The 17,225-nt window shown below is 36.6% G+C and overlaps 3 protein-coding genes across 4 annotated transcripts in view; 2 read left to right on the top strand and 1 right to left on the bottom strand.

The window, feature by feature from the left end:
• The first annotated feature begins 58 nt into the window (after positions 1–58).
• On the top strand, positions 59–1,051 carry LOC108971767 (serine/threonine-protein kinase prpf4B). Of its 2 annotated transcripts, XM_018938038.1 has the most exons (3): positions 59–752; positions 815–906; positions 962–1,051. In XM_018938038.1, the coding sequence occupies exons 1-2, from the start codon at positions 123–125 to the stop codon at positions 893–895; spliced, it is 711 nt and encodes a 236-aa protein (XP_018793583.1). In that variant the 5' UTR covers positions 59–122; the 3' UTR covers positions 896–906; positions 962–1,051. The 2 variants fall into 2 exon arrangements, with proteins under 2 accessions (XP_018793583.1, XP_018793582.1); XM_018938037.1 differs by having other exon boundaries at positions 815–967.
• Positions 770–1,569, bottom strand: LOC108971768 (39S ribosomal protein L41, mitochondrial). Its single transcript, XM_018938039.1, has one exon. The coding sequence runs from the start codon at positions 1,462–1,464 to the stop codon at positions 958–960; it is 507 nt and encodes a 168-aa protein (XP_018793584.1). The 5' UTR covers positions 1,465–1,569; the 3' UTR covers positions 770–957.
• A 6,636-nt stretch (positions 1,570–8,205) lies between these two features.
• LOC108971765 overlaps positions 8,206–17,225 on the top strand; it is a 40,643-nt gene continuing 31,623 nt past the window's right edge. Inside the window, exon 1 of the mRNA XM_018938036.1 lies at positions 8,206–9,793. Coding sequence (XP_018793581.1) covers positions 8,735–9,793 — 1,059 coding nt within the window. The 5' untranslated portion in view covers positions 8,206–8,734. The remainder of the gene's footprint in view (positions 9,794–17,225) is intronic.

The raw sequence follows: 17,225 nt of genomic DNA, 5'->3' as shown, positions 1-17,225 counted from the left end.
CAAACAGTTCGTAACGTAAAAAAATATGGCAACATTGAATGACAATGTATTTCTGAACCAATTTTTGTCCACATACAACGAATAYTGTGTTTTGCCGGTAAAAAATATTTCTAAAATAAATAATGCGGGAGAGTGAATCCAAGAGCTCTCGCCGAGATCGCGATCGAGATCGTGGACGAGATAGAGATAAGGAACGGGATCGTGAACGTGAACGAGATCGTGACCGCGAGAGAGATAGGGAAAGGGACCGAGATCGTCACTACGCACGGAAATATCGTTCAAAATCCAGATCACATTCCCGTAGCAGTCGTTCGAAAAAAAGCAAAAAATCGAAGAAGTCAAAAAAATACTCAAGACGCAGTCCAAGCAGTAGCAGCTCATCATCCTCCTCTAGTTATTCTGTAGCTAGTCGTAGCAGTCGAAATTCACACAAATCCCGTTCACAAGCACGAAGTACGCGTGCACCTAGTTCAGAAGAGAATTCACGCACAACAGCGTCCGCTTCATTGGCCGTTGCTACCCTCAAAGGTATAGATGCTATTGACGCACAGGTGCGAAAGGCTTTGGACGCCATTGAGGAGGAGGCGTTTCAACCAAAAACATTTTTTAGCACACGTGATAGAGAAGCTCCAGAAAAGAAGCCAATACCGGAAAAGGTGATTATTGATTTGGAATCGGAAACAGTGAAGTTACCAAAACCTACCGATGCATCAAAAGACACCAAAGCCGATGAGAAAATATTCCACCCAAATGTAAGTAAAATATAGAATTTCAGCAAMAACTTTTATTTAAATAGTTTATTTATGCATTACAGTTCATTGGTGATGCAGACTTAAAGGCGGAAAAATGGTTACGAAAACTATACAATTACCGGCAAAGATATTATCAGGAGTGATTGTAGCTTATGTTAGTATAGGTACCACTGCTAATTTGCTTTTAATAATAAAAATATATGCTTTAGAATATATCTGAACCGGTTTTACGTGCGCGTATTAAAGCCTCATCAGCAGTTAACTGCTCATCTTTTGAAGGTGTCACAGGACTACCATCATCATTAAGTTTTCCTTCTTTGAAATCCTCAATTATCTTCTTAGAATAAACAGCATTGAACAAATCCAAGCTGGTAAACTCTGATTGAATTACTTCTGGTGCTTTGTACGACACGTACGGTTTCAACTTGCAGTCAGTTAAATCCGGTACTATTAATTCGGGTATGCGTTCTGGAATTTCAACAAATCTGCCATCAACCATGACGCCCGTGTCCCGTACACCGCGCTTATCAATAGGTACTGGAGGATTTGCTAGTGTTTTTTGTGCTTCCTTGACGCTRCGTGTACCCCGTTTGTTGGGTACTTGAAATTTGCGAAAATTACGTTTACCATCAAGTGGTGTTGTAGTGCTTATGCCGCGACAACTTTTGCCAATCACTGGCATGATACGGAATAAATTTGTGCAGTTTTGCATATTTCCAGTTTTAAATGAATATGGTTAAATAACCAGCTGAAAATTCACATGTATAAACACAAGTAATGTAGTTGCTGTTGGTAGCGGTTTTAAAACGGAACGATGGCAATGAAACAGTGTAATGTGAGTGATGGATTAATGCAGTGGTGTATGCATGTATAAAAAGAACAAAACAAAAGTGGTAAGTCTATTACTGCCGATTTTTTATATCGTTATATATTTTTAAAATGTAGTCATATAGTTGAATCACCTACTTATTATAATTGAAATAATAAATAATTAGTTTCTCGTCTTTGTGAGTGCAATCGCCGCAGTTATCGATAACTGTGCTCATATTATATATTATATTAGTATCGATCAGTATCAATGCACTATCCTTATCAGTTGTTGTAGTTGACAGGTAAAGAAATAATCTTTTACAAACTGACATAATAAATTGAATGAAAATGCATTTCGGTTTCGAACTATTTTCTTATCTGTTGTTATGAAATCTGATTTAGGAAATCACTCGTATTCCTTACAATGTATTGTTTTGTTCATATGTGCATATAGACAAATATGCATACATACATACATACATATGTGTGTACCTGCGTGCGGATTGAAATACATATGAGGTTTGAAATTCCTCATCGATTATATGAAATGTGGCTGCTTATGTATCTAATTTTATATATTCATGTTTGAACAGGATATATTATGTATGTCAATAAGTTTGTGCCACGCAAAAATAAAGATCGGAGACCCTATATAAATATATAAACGTAAATACTTACATACATACATGTGTACACATATAAATGATGAGTSTAACGAGCTGCGTCGATTTAACTGTCTGTCGGTATATACTGTATGTACGAGAACTAGACCTTCAGTCTGTGAGATATCGGTCAGAACTCTTGCTCAAGCTCTATTATTGCCAAGAAATTGCTTGTTTGTCGGAATCCGCTATATTGGACCTCTGTAAAATATAGCTATCATACATACTGATCGATGAAAATCAAGTCCTTGTATGAAATTTTTTTTTTATTAGACGCGATATCTTCAAGAATGTATGTATGCAAACAACTAACATGCATACTAAAATATGCAATTACCATATGTGTACAATGTACATACATATGTATGTATATGTATGTCGTCCTTTCCCTATATTTACATTCATAAACTACATTACTTCATTTATSCATATTGTGCCCACTATCCTTGTCTTTCTTTGTCATTACGCATTCTGACCGTCAAAAAGGAAATTATAGTAGCTACTTACAAACATAAATACAAAGAACTTTATTCATGGTGCACCTCTAATTGCAATTGATTGGCCTTCACAAGCAGTTTCTTTGACCTTAACTTTTGTTGGTCAATAATTTATTATATTACATGCATGTGTGCGTGTGGGTGTGTGTATGCATGAAACACAAGTTTTTACTGAACTGCATATGCACATTTTCCGGGCGTGCACTTCTGTATTTATAAATACACAGCTATACGTATACATACATATGCATGAATACACATTTAGGTTGTGTTGTAGATATGTATGTATATATATAATTGTATCTATATAGTGGGAAGAAAGTGCATTTGCCAAGTCACCGCTCGTTTATTTCTGAAAATATGGACAATTTTCGCGATTCACAAAAGTTATTTATGTACATACATACAAACTAGTATAGATACCCTGTAGGAAAACATTGTATTGAATTTTTGAGAAAGTTTTTTGTGCTGTTTTTATGTTAATTAATAGTTTTATGACCGTTTTCATAAAGTTTGATCACAGATCAACTGTCGGGTAAGTTCTAGTTAACTAACCGAGACTTCTGTTTTCGATAAAGAACCATTTTTAACCAGAAATTAACTGAAAATGGCTGCTAATGGTCAGTCAGATGGCTGCTAATAGTATGTTAAGTTCTGGTTAACTAACAGGGACTCCTGCTTTCGATAAATAATTGTGTTAAAAAGAACTTAGCTGATAGATAGCTGGTAACTATCAGTCAGATGGCTGCTAACTGTCAGTTAAATTCTGGTTAACTAACCGATACTCCTACTTTTGGTTAAAACCCTGTTTTTTTATTGTTATTTTTTTATTATTTATTTAAGTCTATGAACAATACTTAACTGACAGATCCTAATAAATTAAGAAATAATCATGTAAAGATAAGTTTTCTCCATTTCCTTCCTCTGAATTCGCGATTGGTTCTTCACAGTTTCTTATACACCTTCACATATCATCTTCGCTCTAACTAAATTTCTTGCTTGGTACAATAAGATCCGCTTGCTAACACATGTCAGATAATTTTCGCGTATGTGTCTTTAATTATCGCAAACCAACTAGGAACCTGAACACTTACATAACTGATATACTATTTCCAATATTAAAGAATAAATTATATCGAACTAACCGATTAGTAGTGGTAAACACAACTCGAATGCTTTTTATAACTATTACAGCGCACAGTTCCTCTCAAACTGTGCTGACAGCGCGAAAAATTGCAAAAAAAAAAAAAAAAACACAAATAAATTTGCATGTTAAATTATCTTTTACCACTGCACCTGACAACTGTATTTGTAATATTTTTTGTCTACTGCTCCTACCAATCTGATAATCTTTTATGCGTTTAATGCGTACTATAATTTCTAACAATTTATGACTTACTGACATGTCATGACTGATGTCATGCCAAAAACATTTTATGGAATTCCGCCTGGGTGGTAACGGATATGTGCGCTTATCCGCTTGTTACGTTGATAATAAATGCGCAAGCTGGTTTGTTTATTTCAGTTCCTATGAAGAGTTCTATGTGTGCATTACATGCACAGATATGTGCTTAAAAATGGCATAATTGCATAGTTTTGTATAGGCATTAAAAGACGATAATGATGATTGCAAAAATCTTACAAAATATATGAGTGTACAAGAAACTGGATGAATGAAAAACGACAAAAGGTCAAACGAACTGTCAACATCAACATGTCAAGCAAACAGTTAAATTGTTAAACACACTGTCATGCAAAAATACATTAATGCCAAACAAACTGTGTAAAAAAACTGTCAAAATGTGAAAACTGGCAAACTGTCAACACGTCAAGCAAACCGTCAAAACGTCAAACAACCTATTAAAATGTCAGCCAAACTGTCCAAAGGTCTAGTAAACTGTCAAAATTTCAAAGTGACGATCAAAATATGTCAAAGTGGCTGTCAAAACGTCAAAAAAGCTATCAAAATGTCAAAAAAGCTGCCAAAGTGTCAAACAAACTGTCAAAATGTCATGTAAATTATTAAAATTTCAAAGTAATTGCCAAATTGTCAAAAAACTGACAAAATGTCACCTGTCTCCTGTCAGAATAGCCAAATGGCTATAGCATATACAGTTGCTCTACAAACTGCCCGATCAAATCAAACTAAAAGTCACTTATTATATTTCAATTTAAAAAAGGTCGAAAAAAACTTGCAACACAATTTCTTTGCACGCAACTATAAACTGGTCGCTGTCGAAGGCGCGTGGCCATTTCGATTTTAATTTCACTTCGCATAGCGCAGACTGCATTTGTGATTGGTACTGTGCACTAAAAAAAAAAAAAAAAAAAACAGAAAAAACAAAAAATAATAAAAATGATAATAATATTAGGAAAGTGAAAAAAGATTACAAGCCTGAGCGGAAAACCCATTCTTTTACATGCAGAGTAGAGGACATAGTAGCATATACATATGTATGTACATACATACATACATACATTTGTATGTACATGTCGAAGTAATAAAAAGTCGAATTTTTGTGTCCACYACCAAGTGCACCAATAAAGTTGAGCATGGGCGTTTACCACTGTGGTCCGAGGGGGTCTAGACGTAATTTCCATGCGTATTTTGACTATCTGTGCTTCTTTAATGTTAGCYCTCTTCGGCTTAAACAGACGCAAGATCCATTAATGTTGACAGAAAAATACTGACGTGGATTTTGGTCCACATGCAAGGAGTGTRTAGGATGGTTAGGATGTTATATCAGACACTTGGATAATGGAATTCGCATTTTAAATATCATATGCAGCATTTTCGTCCTAAAAAAATTCCAGAGAGTGATGAAATTTATAGCTGCTAAAAGAACGATGTTTATAAGTCTCCTTATATGAGTTTGGAAACTGTTTATATGCAAAGCCGATGCATTTTATTTTACTATGAGCAAAAAATATTAAGATTTTGCTCATAATTTTAAAATACTTAATTTATCCCTCACACTCCATGTCGTTTCCCTTAAAATAATCCCCCTTGCTTCACACAAGTGTATTGTTAATGTTTTTTTTTCAATCCTCGAAACAGTTGTTAAAGTCAGTTTCTGGAAGAGCCTTCAATGCGCTTAGCGATTCACGTTTAATATCTTCAATTGACTCAAAATGATTTCCCCGAAGCAGTCGATCTAGTTTKCTGAATAGCAAGAAGTCACACGGAGCTAARTASGTGAATAAGATGGTTGCGGCTCGATATTGGTTGAAAATTTGGCGAAAAACTCAAGAAAAATCAATGCAGTATGTGACAGTTCATTATAGTGTTGTCGACCCTTAATTGCATCAACTTTTTACGAATAGCTTCACGCAAATGACACATTTCACTCAAATACTATTCCTTTTTGACAGTTTGGCCAGTCGGAAGGAAGAGTACCATACCTTGATTATCTTGATTTTTGAACTGCTTTGACGTGGTTTTTCGRCTTYGGCTCAMCTTAACCACATTATTTGGCCGATTGAACGTCTATTTCAGSRTCGTAAGCATAGATCCAGGACTCAWCGCCAGTAATAGTACAATTCATGACATCCTGGTAGTCGGAAAGCATGGTTTCACAGACGTTAATRCGATACTGAATWCGAAAAAAATTTAGTGATTTTGAAATCAATCGTGCTTTCACWCTTYTTAGGTCTAAATGATCTTTCTAAGTGGCTTTCACTGATCCTTCCGWTATTCCAAAGATGGCAGTAAGATCTCTGACTGTTAATCGTCAATTCCTTTATTTTATTGACGTGYTGATCATCAGTTGATAWTGATGGTTGTTTTGGACGTGGTTCGTCGTCAAGCCTCTTTGAWTAATTTTTACTAATCAAAAACACTTGCTCCCGACAARCAATTATCACTAAAASCCTTTTCCAACATTCTGAACATTCCCGCACCAGAAATTTGTCCTTAGAAAAATATATTTCGACGCATGTATTTTCGCGCGGAATTAAAAAGTAAAAAATTAAAAAGTCTTACTATTTTTTGCCCACAGTAGTATAACCCCTTAAATGAGACTTGGTTTACAGAAATACTCGCTCTTATTACTTATGACTTTTTCTTTACAGGAAAWTCGAAGGATTTGCGACAGCGCATGTACCGATTGTTTCTCAGCGCTGACCAAATTTCCGAATCCTAGCTATTTAATAGTAGACCGCAAGCGGATAAGGGAGCACCGATCCGCTCCCATTWTACCGATAACGGTGTGGTTCGCGATTCCGCTGTGGCCTATCACCCATACCAGTTTTAACATTCGATGCTAGTGATAGCGTGGTTATGCAGTCTTCCATCAGCGTTCAAGGCTAGTAGTTGTAAGATAAAAATTTCGAATTTTTCAAAACCCCTTCAAYGCCAGTTGCCTATCTAGAACACGTTTGTGCCTTAGGGATTACTACTGAACCGCTCATGCCGAATCTCCGAGTGTATCTCTGTCTGTAAGAAGCACCTTTTATAATCCATTACCACCACAAAAGCAGTTTTCAAACTCCCATTTATTGTTAACACCAAACGTACTCACCACAAACCTGAAAGCTTGGTGCGAAAGGACTGCTGGTGAGTAATGTTCAGCGTCTGTTTCGTTGTAGAAGCAAAATGGAGCTTTTTAATGGTTGTTTAGCAACACTTCTGGTTGATTCCATTGTCACACCTGTTGCTTGCAAAAGAATTGTAATTAATTGTAGAATTAAGGAAAATTGGGCCTTAATTAGTCAAGTTAATCGAGCACACTTTCCAACTGTTCCATATCATTTTGCAGAATAACAAAAATATTTGTTGAAAAATGTTGAAAAATGAATCCTCATTAATTTATTTTACACGCAGCTGAGGCTCTCCATGAAATGTAACGTTGTAACAGTGAAATAACAGGAAATAAATAACGTATTTAATGACAAGGAGAAGACACGATAATACTTATTTTTTAGACGCATACACATACACGCTTGAAGAAATGAGTGAGTGTAATCACAAGGCCGTTGAAATTAAGCTGCGTTCTGTGTTGCCACATAACAATTTCAAGTAAGATCCTCAGCATTTGAGCGCCAAGCAGCAATCAACAACAAGCCTGTTTTCCCGTTAATGCCACTTTACCTACTTTCGCTCAAACATGCCATTTACTCGCATGCATATCTGTATGTATTTGTGTGTACGCGTGTGCCATGTGTGCGTTGAATTCCAACTTCGCTCACACACCCCTAAAACGGTAGCGCTGCTGCTGCCATTACTGTTTGTGCTGTGCTGTTTGTCGTTTGGTTGTCGGTAGTTGAGAAGTCACTATCAACAGCCCCCCAAAAAAAAAGCTTGATAAACACTGCGTAACCATTGTATGCGAGCATTTCGAGCAACGCAACGATTTGGCGCGYGTCTATAGCAGTGACGCGCCGCAKCGCAGAAAGTGTTTTCCAATTTTGTGTATTCGTGTATACTACGCTATGCCGAAGTTGCGACCAAACAGCTGGAACTAGTTGACGGCCGGCAGTGGAACGAGTAACATTGAATCGGTTGGCTGGTCTCTCTGTTAGTAAAACGGGCACGACGCACGGGCGTTTACGTAGAGCCTTCGCATTTTAAACATAAGCGGATGGTTGTGTGTCGAATTTAAAGTGGTGCAAAGAGGAATTAATAAAAATCTAAGGAATTCGAACGCCCTTAGATTGCACGGAATGGAAGTTAGTCGGTAGGAAAAATTAGTGACGTTAGAGAAATAAACACGAAATCGTCAAATTATGTGAATGTCCCGAATGTGTGCGAAGTTTAGTGTTTTTCGTGTTTTTGCGGTAATTTACGTGATATTTGGGGTTGATCGGAAGTGCTRACTGCGCTGTCTACTTCTAGAATTACATACATACATATACCGTTGCGTCGTTAATTGTCTATATAACGCGCGCCGACTTCCGTGCATAAATCACCACCAGCGCGTGCTTGAGTTTGTGTGTGTTTGTTTGTGTTTTTCGTGGCGCATATTTCAGCAACTTCCTTGTCCGCGCGCGCTTAMAAAACACTCGACCGCCAAAGATGAGTGTTGTGTCGACTTTGCTGGCTCAACAAGTCTACAATTGGCAGCTGGAGGATTTTGCTTGTTTTCGCAAATGTGGCGAAATCACCGTGTCTCCAGATGCGCAAACCTACGGCATGAATTGTCGCTTCTGTGCCGGCATTTGTCTGCAATTCGAYGTTTTCATCGAGCACATACGCGAGGTGCATGCGGAGCGTGTGAGCGCGCTYTATCAGCAAACGGACGCGTGCGGTGGCGAAGCTAAGTGTGAGCAGAGCACACAAACACCAAACGAAACCGAATTGGAAACCTATAATGATTATGATGACGACGCTGCCTTCATAGCTGCCATTGCCAATCACACTGCCGACGGTGACGGTAACGGTGACCACGACGATTTCGATATCGATGTAGAGTGCATTGATGGCGGTGACGAGTGCGCTTTCAATTGCAACTATAACAACGCCGTTGTACGCGATGCCGCCGACGCCAACGTTGGCAGTGACACTGACACCGACTCCGCGACTAATGCCACGGCACAAGTCTCGCCCCCACCGCGTCGTTATCCACAGCGCCATCGGCGTCGCACAGCTGTTGTAAATGGTAGCGGCGAAGGCGAAGATAAGCCGCGCAAGCTATGCCGTTGGAATGAAGCGCCATCAGCGAAATGTAATGGGACTTTGGGTAAATACAAAACACTCACCAACACGCAGACACCGCCAACACCGGCACCAACACCATCGCCYTGGACAACGCCAGTGCAAAATGTCAAAGACGGCAATAACACTGTGCACGCGTTTGAAAACGAAAGCGAAACCGCGACCRTTGCAATGKGCACACGCGACACGCTCGACCTTAGTTTGGCGGCGCAAATAGACATGAACGCTTTGCTGGACGATGGCGACGACGACGATGTGGATATGCAGGCRCACMATAGKGTACCGGAAGCGCCGCAAGCACAAGTGGACYTGGTGTATATAATGGAGAGTGCAACGCCAGATGGTGTCATCGAAGAGGAGACCGTGGTCGATCCATTCGAAATGGCGCAAGGCTGGCGGCGTTCAACAGATTCATCGGAGGTGAGTACTTGGTGTGCGAAAAGCAAAACGTGTGGCCATAAATTAGTGTGCGAAATACAGCGAAGGGRTGACAGCGCGCATGTGTTTGTGTGGTTTTAATTCAATACTGTTATAAATTGAAATGGGTTAATGCGATCCACATACATACACATATATGTATGTGTGTGTATATGTTTGTRTTGTGTGCAAAAAGGTGTTGCGCCGAACAGTAGCGCTCCGCATTGGGCAGGTGTGCCGAAAAGCGTGCGGCGAGCGGCGCGGTTGGCCGGTCAGTTTATTATTGTAAGCTCTGGCAGGCGGTTGCGCGGCGCGAGTTGTGCGCTGAGCGTATGTACATACATATGTACGTTTGCAGTGCTTTGTGAGGTGAATGTAAAATGATATGGAAGAATTCGCGTCGCTTTTTAGTCCGATATTTACATAATTGCTTTCATTTGCTGCTTTGTTTGGTTTCTTTCTTTCTAAATATTCCGCACAACACATTCTTCTCTGACTTAGTTCTTAGAGAATTGTATTTAAATGGCATTAAAAGTGTTGTTGACACGAATATTTGTTTTTATATCAAAGGCAGATTGCAATTTCAAGTCGCGTTTTATATAWWACACACATACAACCGTAGAAAATGYGMGTTATTTTCGCAATAAACACACACAGACTTTGTTTAAATATAATAAAATTACAGTAAAGTAAACATTTTAGCGCTGCAAATGCCGTAGCCAATAGTAAATTATTGCAAAATCTAATAATATCTAATAATATGTATGTATATTAGAGCGGGTCGCTTTAAAGGGAACCAAAAAACAAAAAAATTTAAAAATTAAAAAAAGAAAAAAAAAAATCGCGTTTGCGATAAATTTTGAAAGGAGCAGATGGCCTTGTGAATGCCACCAATATTCTACATACAAATACATTATATCGGGTCGATTTTTTTCAATAAAATCACGTATGCACGAAATGTTCTACGGATCATGCTGCACAACTTTGTCTAAGAGACTGCGGGTCTAAAATCGGTTATTAAGGGGTTACATGGGTTCGGGTAAAAAACAGCGTTTTTCRACAATTTTTTTCTCATATAAAAATGAAAATTTTTTTTTTTAGAATTTTCTATTGTTAAAGACATACACTATTAACAAATAAATGCTGTAATTTTGGAAAAAATATTTTTAGCTCGGCCATTGAGACGTCATATCCGGCAATCGGTCGGAAAAAAGTTGCGCTCGCGTTGGCAGGATAACTTCTTACAGGATCATCTAAAGTGAAAAAAATCGTATTCCAGTTAAAATCTTAATTTAGAACTTGAATGAATACAAAAAATGTAAACAAAAAATCAAAAATTGCATTTTTGCAGACATTTTAACAAAAAAAAAAAAAAAAAAAATTCGGTGAAAATTCCGCGACATTTTTTTTTCATGTAGTTTAATCGAAAAAAAATCCCTCGTTCAGGGCTTTAAGAATTGAATCTCAAAGACCTGTGTAAAACTTCATTAAGATCGGTATAGTAGTTTTCGAGAAATCTTGCCAACCAACTTCAAAAACACGGTTTCGAGAAAAACGCGTTTAAAGACGGCGCACTTACCCTAGCTAGCCTCGAGTGCACAAGACCTTAAGGCTGTATCTCCGAAACTAATACTCGGATCAACTTGAAAATTTTGGATAATATTCTAGAGTTGTTGTAGAATTTAATAAGASGATAAAAAAAATCGATTTTTTGAAACCCGTACACACCTTAAGGCGGAGTTTTTAGCGATTATAAAAATTTTTTCGTAAATTGTTGAGATATCGCAATGAAATTTAATATGTAAATGCATTATGATATGTTACGGATCATATGTCGGTATCAGCAAGATCGTACATCTATATCACATATCTGCCATACAGCCTTTTATTCAGATTTTTCAAATTTCAMCTTAAAATCGCTGGCTCGAAACCCTCTAGACTCTCAGGTAAAGCTGTTCAGCATGATCAATAGAACATTTCCCATAAACGTGATTTAATTAAAAAAAAAAAAACAAATCGACCCTCTCTAATGTATATTGCTGGCACCCACAAGTGTTTATTTTTATAAAATGCATAGTTTATTACCAAAATGATTACAAACGCAAATTATTGGCAGTTTTGGTTTTGAATTTGCATCTTGCAACGCTCGATTTGATATTTTCCTCCTTTATTCGAATATTTATCAAAATTATTTTCAATAAAATTGCACAAAACGAAATAYTTGATTTGCGTTGGATTTTGACTTGCATTTCCTCAACCCACATGCAAATTTAGTACCAAGCTAAATATATACAATTTAAGTAAAAATTTGCAATTAAAACACTCGATTAACACTAAACTCGATTTTGCATAATATTCAAAAAAAATCAAAAAAAAAAAAATAAAAATTGAAGTGTTGATTAGGTAGAAAAAATCATATTTTTGACAGGTAGAAATACCAAAATGTGACATGTGTGTAATAGTGGCGAGCAAAATTCTACTCACTCTCAATTTTTTCAAGGGGATGTAATTCCAGGTATTATTGCATTTTATGATTTAATTGGGCCCGTTTAAATCAATAACTCTTTGAGATCTTACATCTATAACTGTCTGAAGCCGCCTTGGCAGCCATTCTATTAAATTTGGCAACTATGCAGATGTCATGCTCTTCCAAACTCATACTATGCGTTCTTTCAGTATAAAACGGTAAAAGTGTGTTTTTTTTTTCTAACGCCTTTCCTGAAAATTTCCTAGACACATTCAAATAARTTCAAAATTGTGATTCTAGATGGTACCTTTAATTGTCTTGCGACCATAATAAAGCATAATTTACACCCTGTGCTTTGAATCGATATCATATTGGTAGATTCAACTAGAAGCGGGGTCTAATTATCCACCAAAGCTATCAAATTACTAGTATGTTCTATGTTCCAATAGCGATGTTTTCTTATAAGGATCCATACTACCCTCTTATTGCTCTTTAGTGACGTTCGAAAACACTGCAGCTCTGAAAGTATTCGACGCAGAGGAAGAGGAGGACCTCCACTACGTTGATGGAGAAGGACCTGGCTTCGCTTGGAATCTCTAATTGACCACATATCCCCACTAAAGGCTACATTTCAACTTTAGAGGCCGCAGCAGCTCTACAAACCCTTATGCTGCTGTCATCGTGCTTTAGGATTAGTACTAAATTCTTCGGTTCAAGCGCAGTCTTAGTTTTGCTTTAAACTTTTTTTCTTCCACCGCTTGCAAATGTGTTAAAGTTTGACTCATCTGGAAATAAAAACTTTTTTGCAAAAATCCATTACTTTTTCTGTATGTTGGAGAATTCTAAACAACATTTTTGTTTTATTCTGATTAAATGGTTTGTCTTGTATATTGTTCTATTGTGGAACCTGTTGCAGAAGCCGTTATCGTTTAAAATTCTTAGCATTGWTTATGAATGATTACTCTTTTGTGGTCTATTTGCTATGTGTTCGGCTAATTTTGCAGTAGYGACCTTTTACTATTTGTCCACTTCTTTGAGATTCAAGTTGACGTTTCTATGAGATACCTGTAGCTTTTTCGAATAACCACCGAGTGKCTTACCTTCAAGAGAACCACTCCACTATTATTTTAAGTTTTCACAATAGTTTATACGGTCCCTCGATTCTTCTCTAAGTTCAGTTATTTCATGCAGAAAAAACTTGCGTTTCAAATGAAAATTCATTTTTCATCCTAGTATGATATATTGAAATTTTTAAGTAGGCTGCAAAAAATTAGATCGATAGGTCACATGGTCCTTGTCCACTGCAATAGAACCTTTTGAAAAACTTCACTTTGTAATAATCAATAATCAATTTAAACGGTCGGCACTTACTTGGGGGCACATGGAAGGAGCGCGTTGTTGACAGCTGTAACTTTGGCTATAGTGCTCAGCTCTTTATGAAATTTGGAAGAAGTAATCTCAAAAGGTTATACTTTGAGAGAACAAAAAATTTTTCGATATTTTCGAACAATACAATATATATAACCCCTTAAGTCTTCCGCACCAGTGGCACTTATTTCACATATAGCACATATAGCTAGTTTTTGTCTTTATTAACCTCTTACTCTAAAATACCAGTACTTTTTAGATTAGATTAGTCCTTGTTGGACTACATATATATAACCGTCTTCAATTACCCACTTTAGTATGTGACCATAACTTTCCGTTACAGTTCGGTTTAAAACTTTTCACTTTTAGATATCGCTTTCGCTAACCACCATACTAGTCTTATTGAGTTTACGGTCTGTTGTYGGAATGGTTGGTCATCTGTCTGAAAGCGGTTGTGCCTCTATCTTAGTAAAYTGACTGCTGCCTCAATGTTTCTTTTGAAAAGGTCAGGAAGCTTGAAAAGGTCTATGAAGTGCCAGAGCTCATGGACAGTACTCAACAAACGATAGCTTGACCAATCTTTCTCACAGCTATAAAATGTTGACATTATTGGAGCGAATGAAGAGCAACCTTGGTAAAAATGTTTGAAAATTGTGGCAGTAACCTTGAGCGGATATAATTTGATAAACAGTTCATCATCAAAATAGGAAATATTGGTTGTTCTCAGAGAGAGAGTGAGACAGTGAGATAGAAAGATACGACAAGTGAACCCAAGATCTATATACACGATATGTACAAAGTAGTTGGGACCGTTTTTCCAAACTTTTTATCTTATCGATAACTGATATTCACTTTAAGAACTCCTCAAGTGTTTAAGAAATGACTGCTACAGAGAGAGAGAGAGAGAGAGAGAGAGATGCGACAAGTGAACCCAAGATCTTTATATACATTGTTATACATTGTACTACGATAAGTATAGAGTAATTGGGACCGTTTTKAATTTAGAACACTWGTTATCTTATCGATCACACTGATATTCATCTTGAGAATTTTAAGAAATGATCGCCAATAGAAAAGCATTGCTTACTGGATCTGTTTTCTCACTGAAAGTTATCGAAAATCGTTTAGAACACTTTAAAGTGAGAAACAGGTGTGTCAACTTTTTTAGTAAAGTGAAAGCAGTATTAGTGGAGTATTAAYTTGCGAGATTTGTCTCTGGTTCTTTGCTGAGCTCAAGGTTTAGATGCTACTTTGAACCAAGATTACCGCACAAGGAAAGAAAGACTGAAAGAAGCAAATATATAGCACCCTTCCTATACAGACTCAACAATAAAGGATGAAAAATGCATTATCATAAAATTGCAAAGCGGCCAGACAATTTAAACAAAAGCAGAAAAGCTATCAATTACAGGTATGTTACATATACAGATGTCTATCTATGTATGTATATATATTTTATTTATACAGTATGAAAGATTTGTAGTTTTTGTTTTCAATTTTTTTTTTCCTCGTTTACATAATAATAGCCAGGCAAAAAACATTTTGTTTTTCCAAGAGTACAAAGCACAAGACAATATTTGTAAACACGTTTAAACGAAAAGAATTCAGCGTATTCGTTGTCGGTATCGCGCGACGCAATGACCTGCTGATACTGCAAAATAAAAACGCTAAGTAATTTTATTGTATTCAATTTTTATCTGTAAGAAATTGTGGCATTTCGTTGTTCTACACACTGATAAAAACCTATCAATGTACAGTGACGGTCACATAAATAGGAAYATGTATTTTTTATAGTAGAAGAGTGGGCTAAATATTTGTATACATTTCAAAAGCTATTTATGTTGAGTTTTACTAACGAAAATGTGTTTCATTTGATGATATTAGAGAACATCGAAATAAACTGTGATTTGATTTCAAGTATTTAGTAGTATAAATATTAATTTAAAAATTCCTTAAAGAGTGGCCGTATACTGAAATACTGTGAATCTTGAAATAATATTCTCACGACTAAAGTCTTGAGAGTTTCATATTTATAACCGTTTTTAGCTTATGTTAGTTCCGCTCTCGACATGAACTCATTTTCAGTGCAGCCAATTCTTTTTCGCAAATACTTTGCTTCGTATGCGAACTGGCTGTTCGACTAGCACTTGTCGCTGCTGTAGTTTGTAACTCTGTTAACGTGTGAGTGTGTAAAAATGTGAATTGATATGACGTACTTCTATGATTTAAATTGCATTTGAGAATTGCAAGTTAGTGATTGCATATTGTACATACATGATGTAGACCCATATAGGTATGAATATATTTTTCACAAACATTTCTTAATCACATATAAGTTAGACTTTCTTCACACATATTTGAATATTTTTACGGCTTTTGAGCTAAAGCTTTTTTAAATTGGTACAGGTTTTTAATTTTTTTAAAATCAATTTGCATAGACAAACTCGTTTCATAATTGCTCGCATTAAACAAATATTTAAAAACAATGCATAAATAAATAAATAAATTAGGTTGGCAATGCAGGAAAGTTCATTGCTGTAGCCTTGTTTATACGAAATTTGAGGTGCTTATACTGTTAAATATGCTAATGCCTTCGTATAATTAAGACTAGCTCTATCTTTTTGGCTACTTGTAGACAACTCTATGGCTGATTTTGAAGAACTTATTTAATGTTTTAGGCTTTAAATTTATCGTCAGCTGRAAAAATGGTCTCTCGCAAGTGTGATAGCTAGTCGAGTTTGAAACCTTTTGATCTAAAATCGGTATTAAATAGACTGAGTTTAAAAATCATGCGCTGAACAGCTAAAATGTTTTTATGAATACCATTTTCTATATCAAAACACACTCTAAGGCTTGTCCTTCGTTACAATATTAGTCTAATGTGTCTTTTGGGAAAATTTCTTTGCAATAATTGTACAATTCGGCGCATTCAAGTGTCAAATGTAGTGAAGCCAACAACCATTGCCTTTGCTTAATTAAGAAAAAAACACGATCTTGAAGTGTAGAAAAGTTAATTTGCTGACATGCAGAAAACTAATGGACAATAAGTTTGGGTAGGTTATGTGAAGTGGTATTGTAAGATATCCGAAAAAAGCCAGAACGGTCCGTGAGATCCGTGAATTCTGTGAAAAATCAATTTGTGGGTGTTTTATATATAAGAATGCAATCCTAAACATGTTTTAATATGATGTAATCTCTATACATCATCTTCAATTACAAATTAATATGGCGTCGAAATTCCCCAACAATCTAACCCATGGCCACCAATGTGCCAATGGCCAATAATTTAGCCAATAGCGCTCCATACATGCGCGGAAACCAAAAACACCACGTCAAAGTCGGACAAAAATCAAGCAGATGCTCTTTGGTCCTTTGATTGCCGTGGGGTTGTTTACCCARAATTCGTTCCAATAGGTTAAAGAGTCAAAGCGGAATCCAACGTTCTGGTYGTTTTGAGAAATTGTATACTGAAACTGCATGRATTTTTCACCACGATAATGCTCCATCACATTCGGGAATTAATGTGACTGATTTTTGGCTAAACACGAATCAAGAATCKTCGTCCATCAGCCAACGTATTCGCCAGATTTTTGATTGCCT

This window comes from Bactrocera latifrons, unplaced genomic scaffold, assembly GCF_001853355.1.
Source record: "Bactrocera latifrons isolate USDA-ARS-PBARC rearing strain unplaced genomic scaffold, ASM185335v1 scaffold_359, whole genome shotgun sequence".
Taxonomy (NCBI): Eukaryota; Metazoa; Arthropoda; class Insecta; order Diptera; family Tephritidae; genus Bactrocera; species Bactrocera latifrons.
Note: the sequence above shows the minus strand (reverse complement) of the source record. Positions and strands in the feature narration are given on the sequence as shown.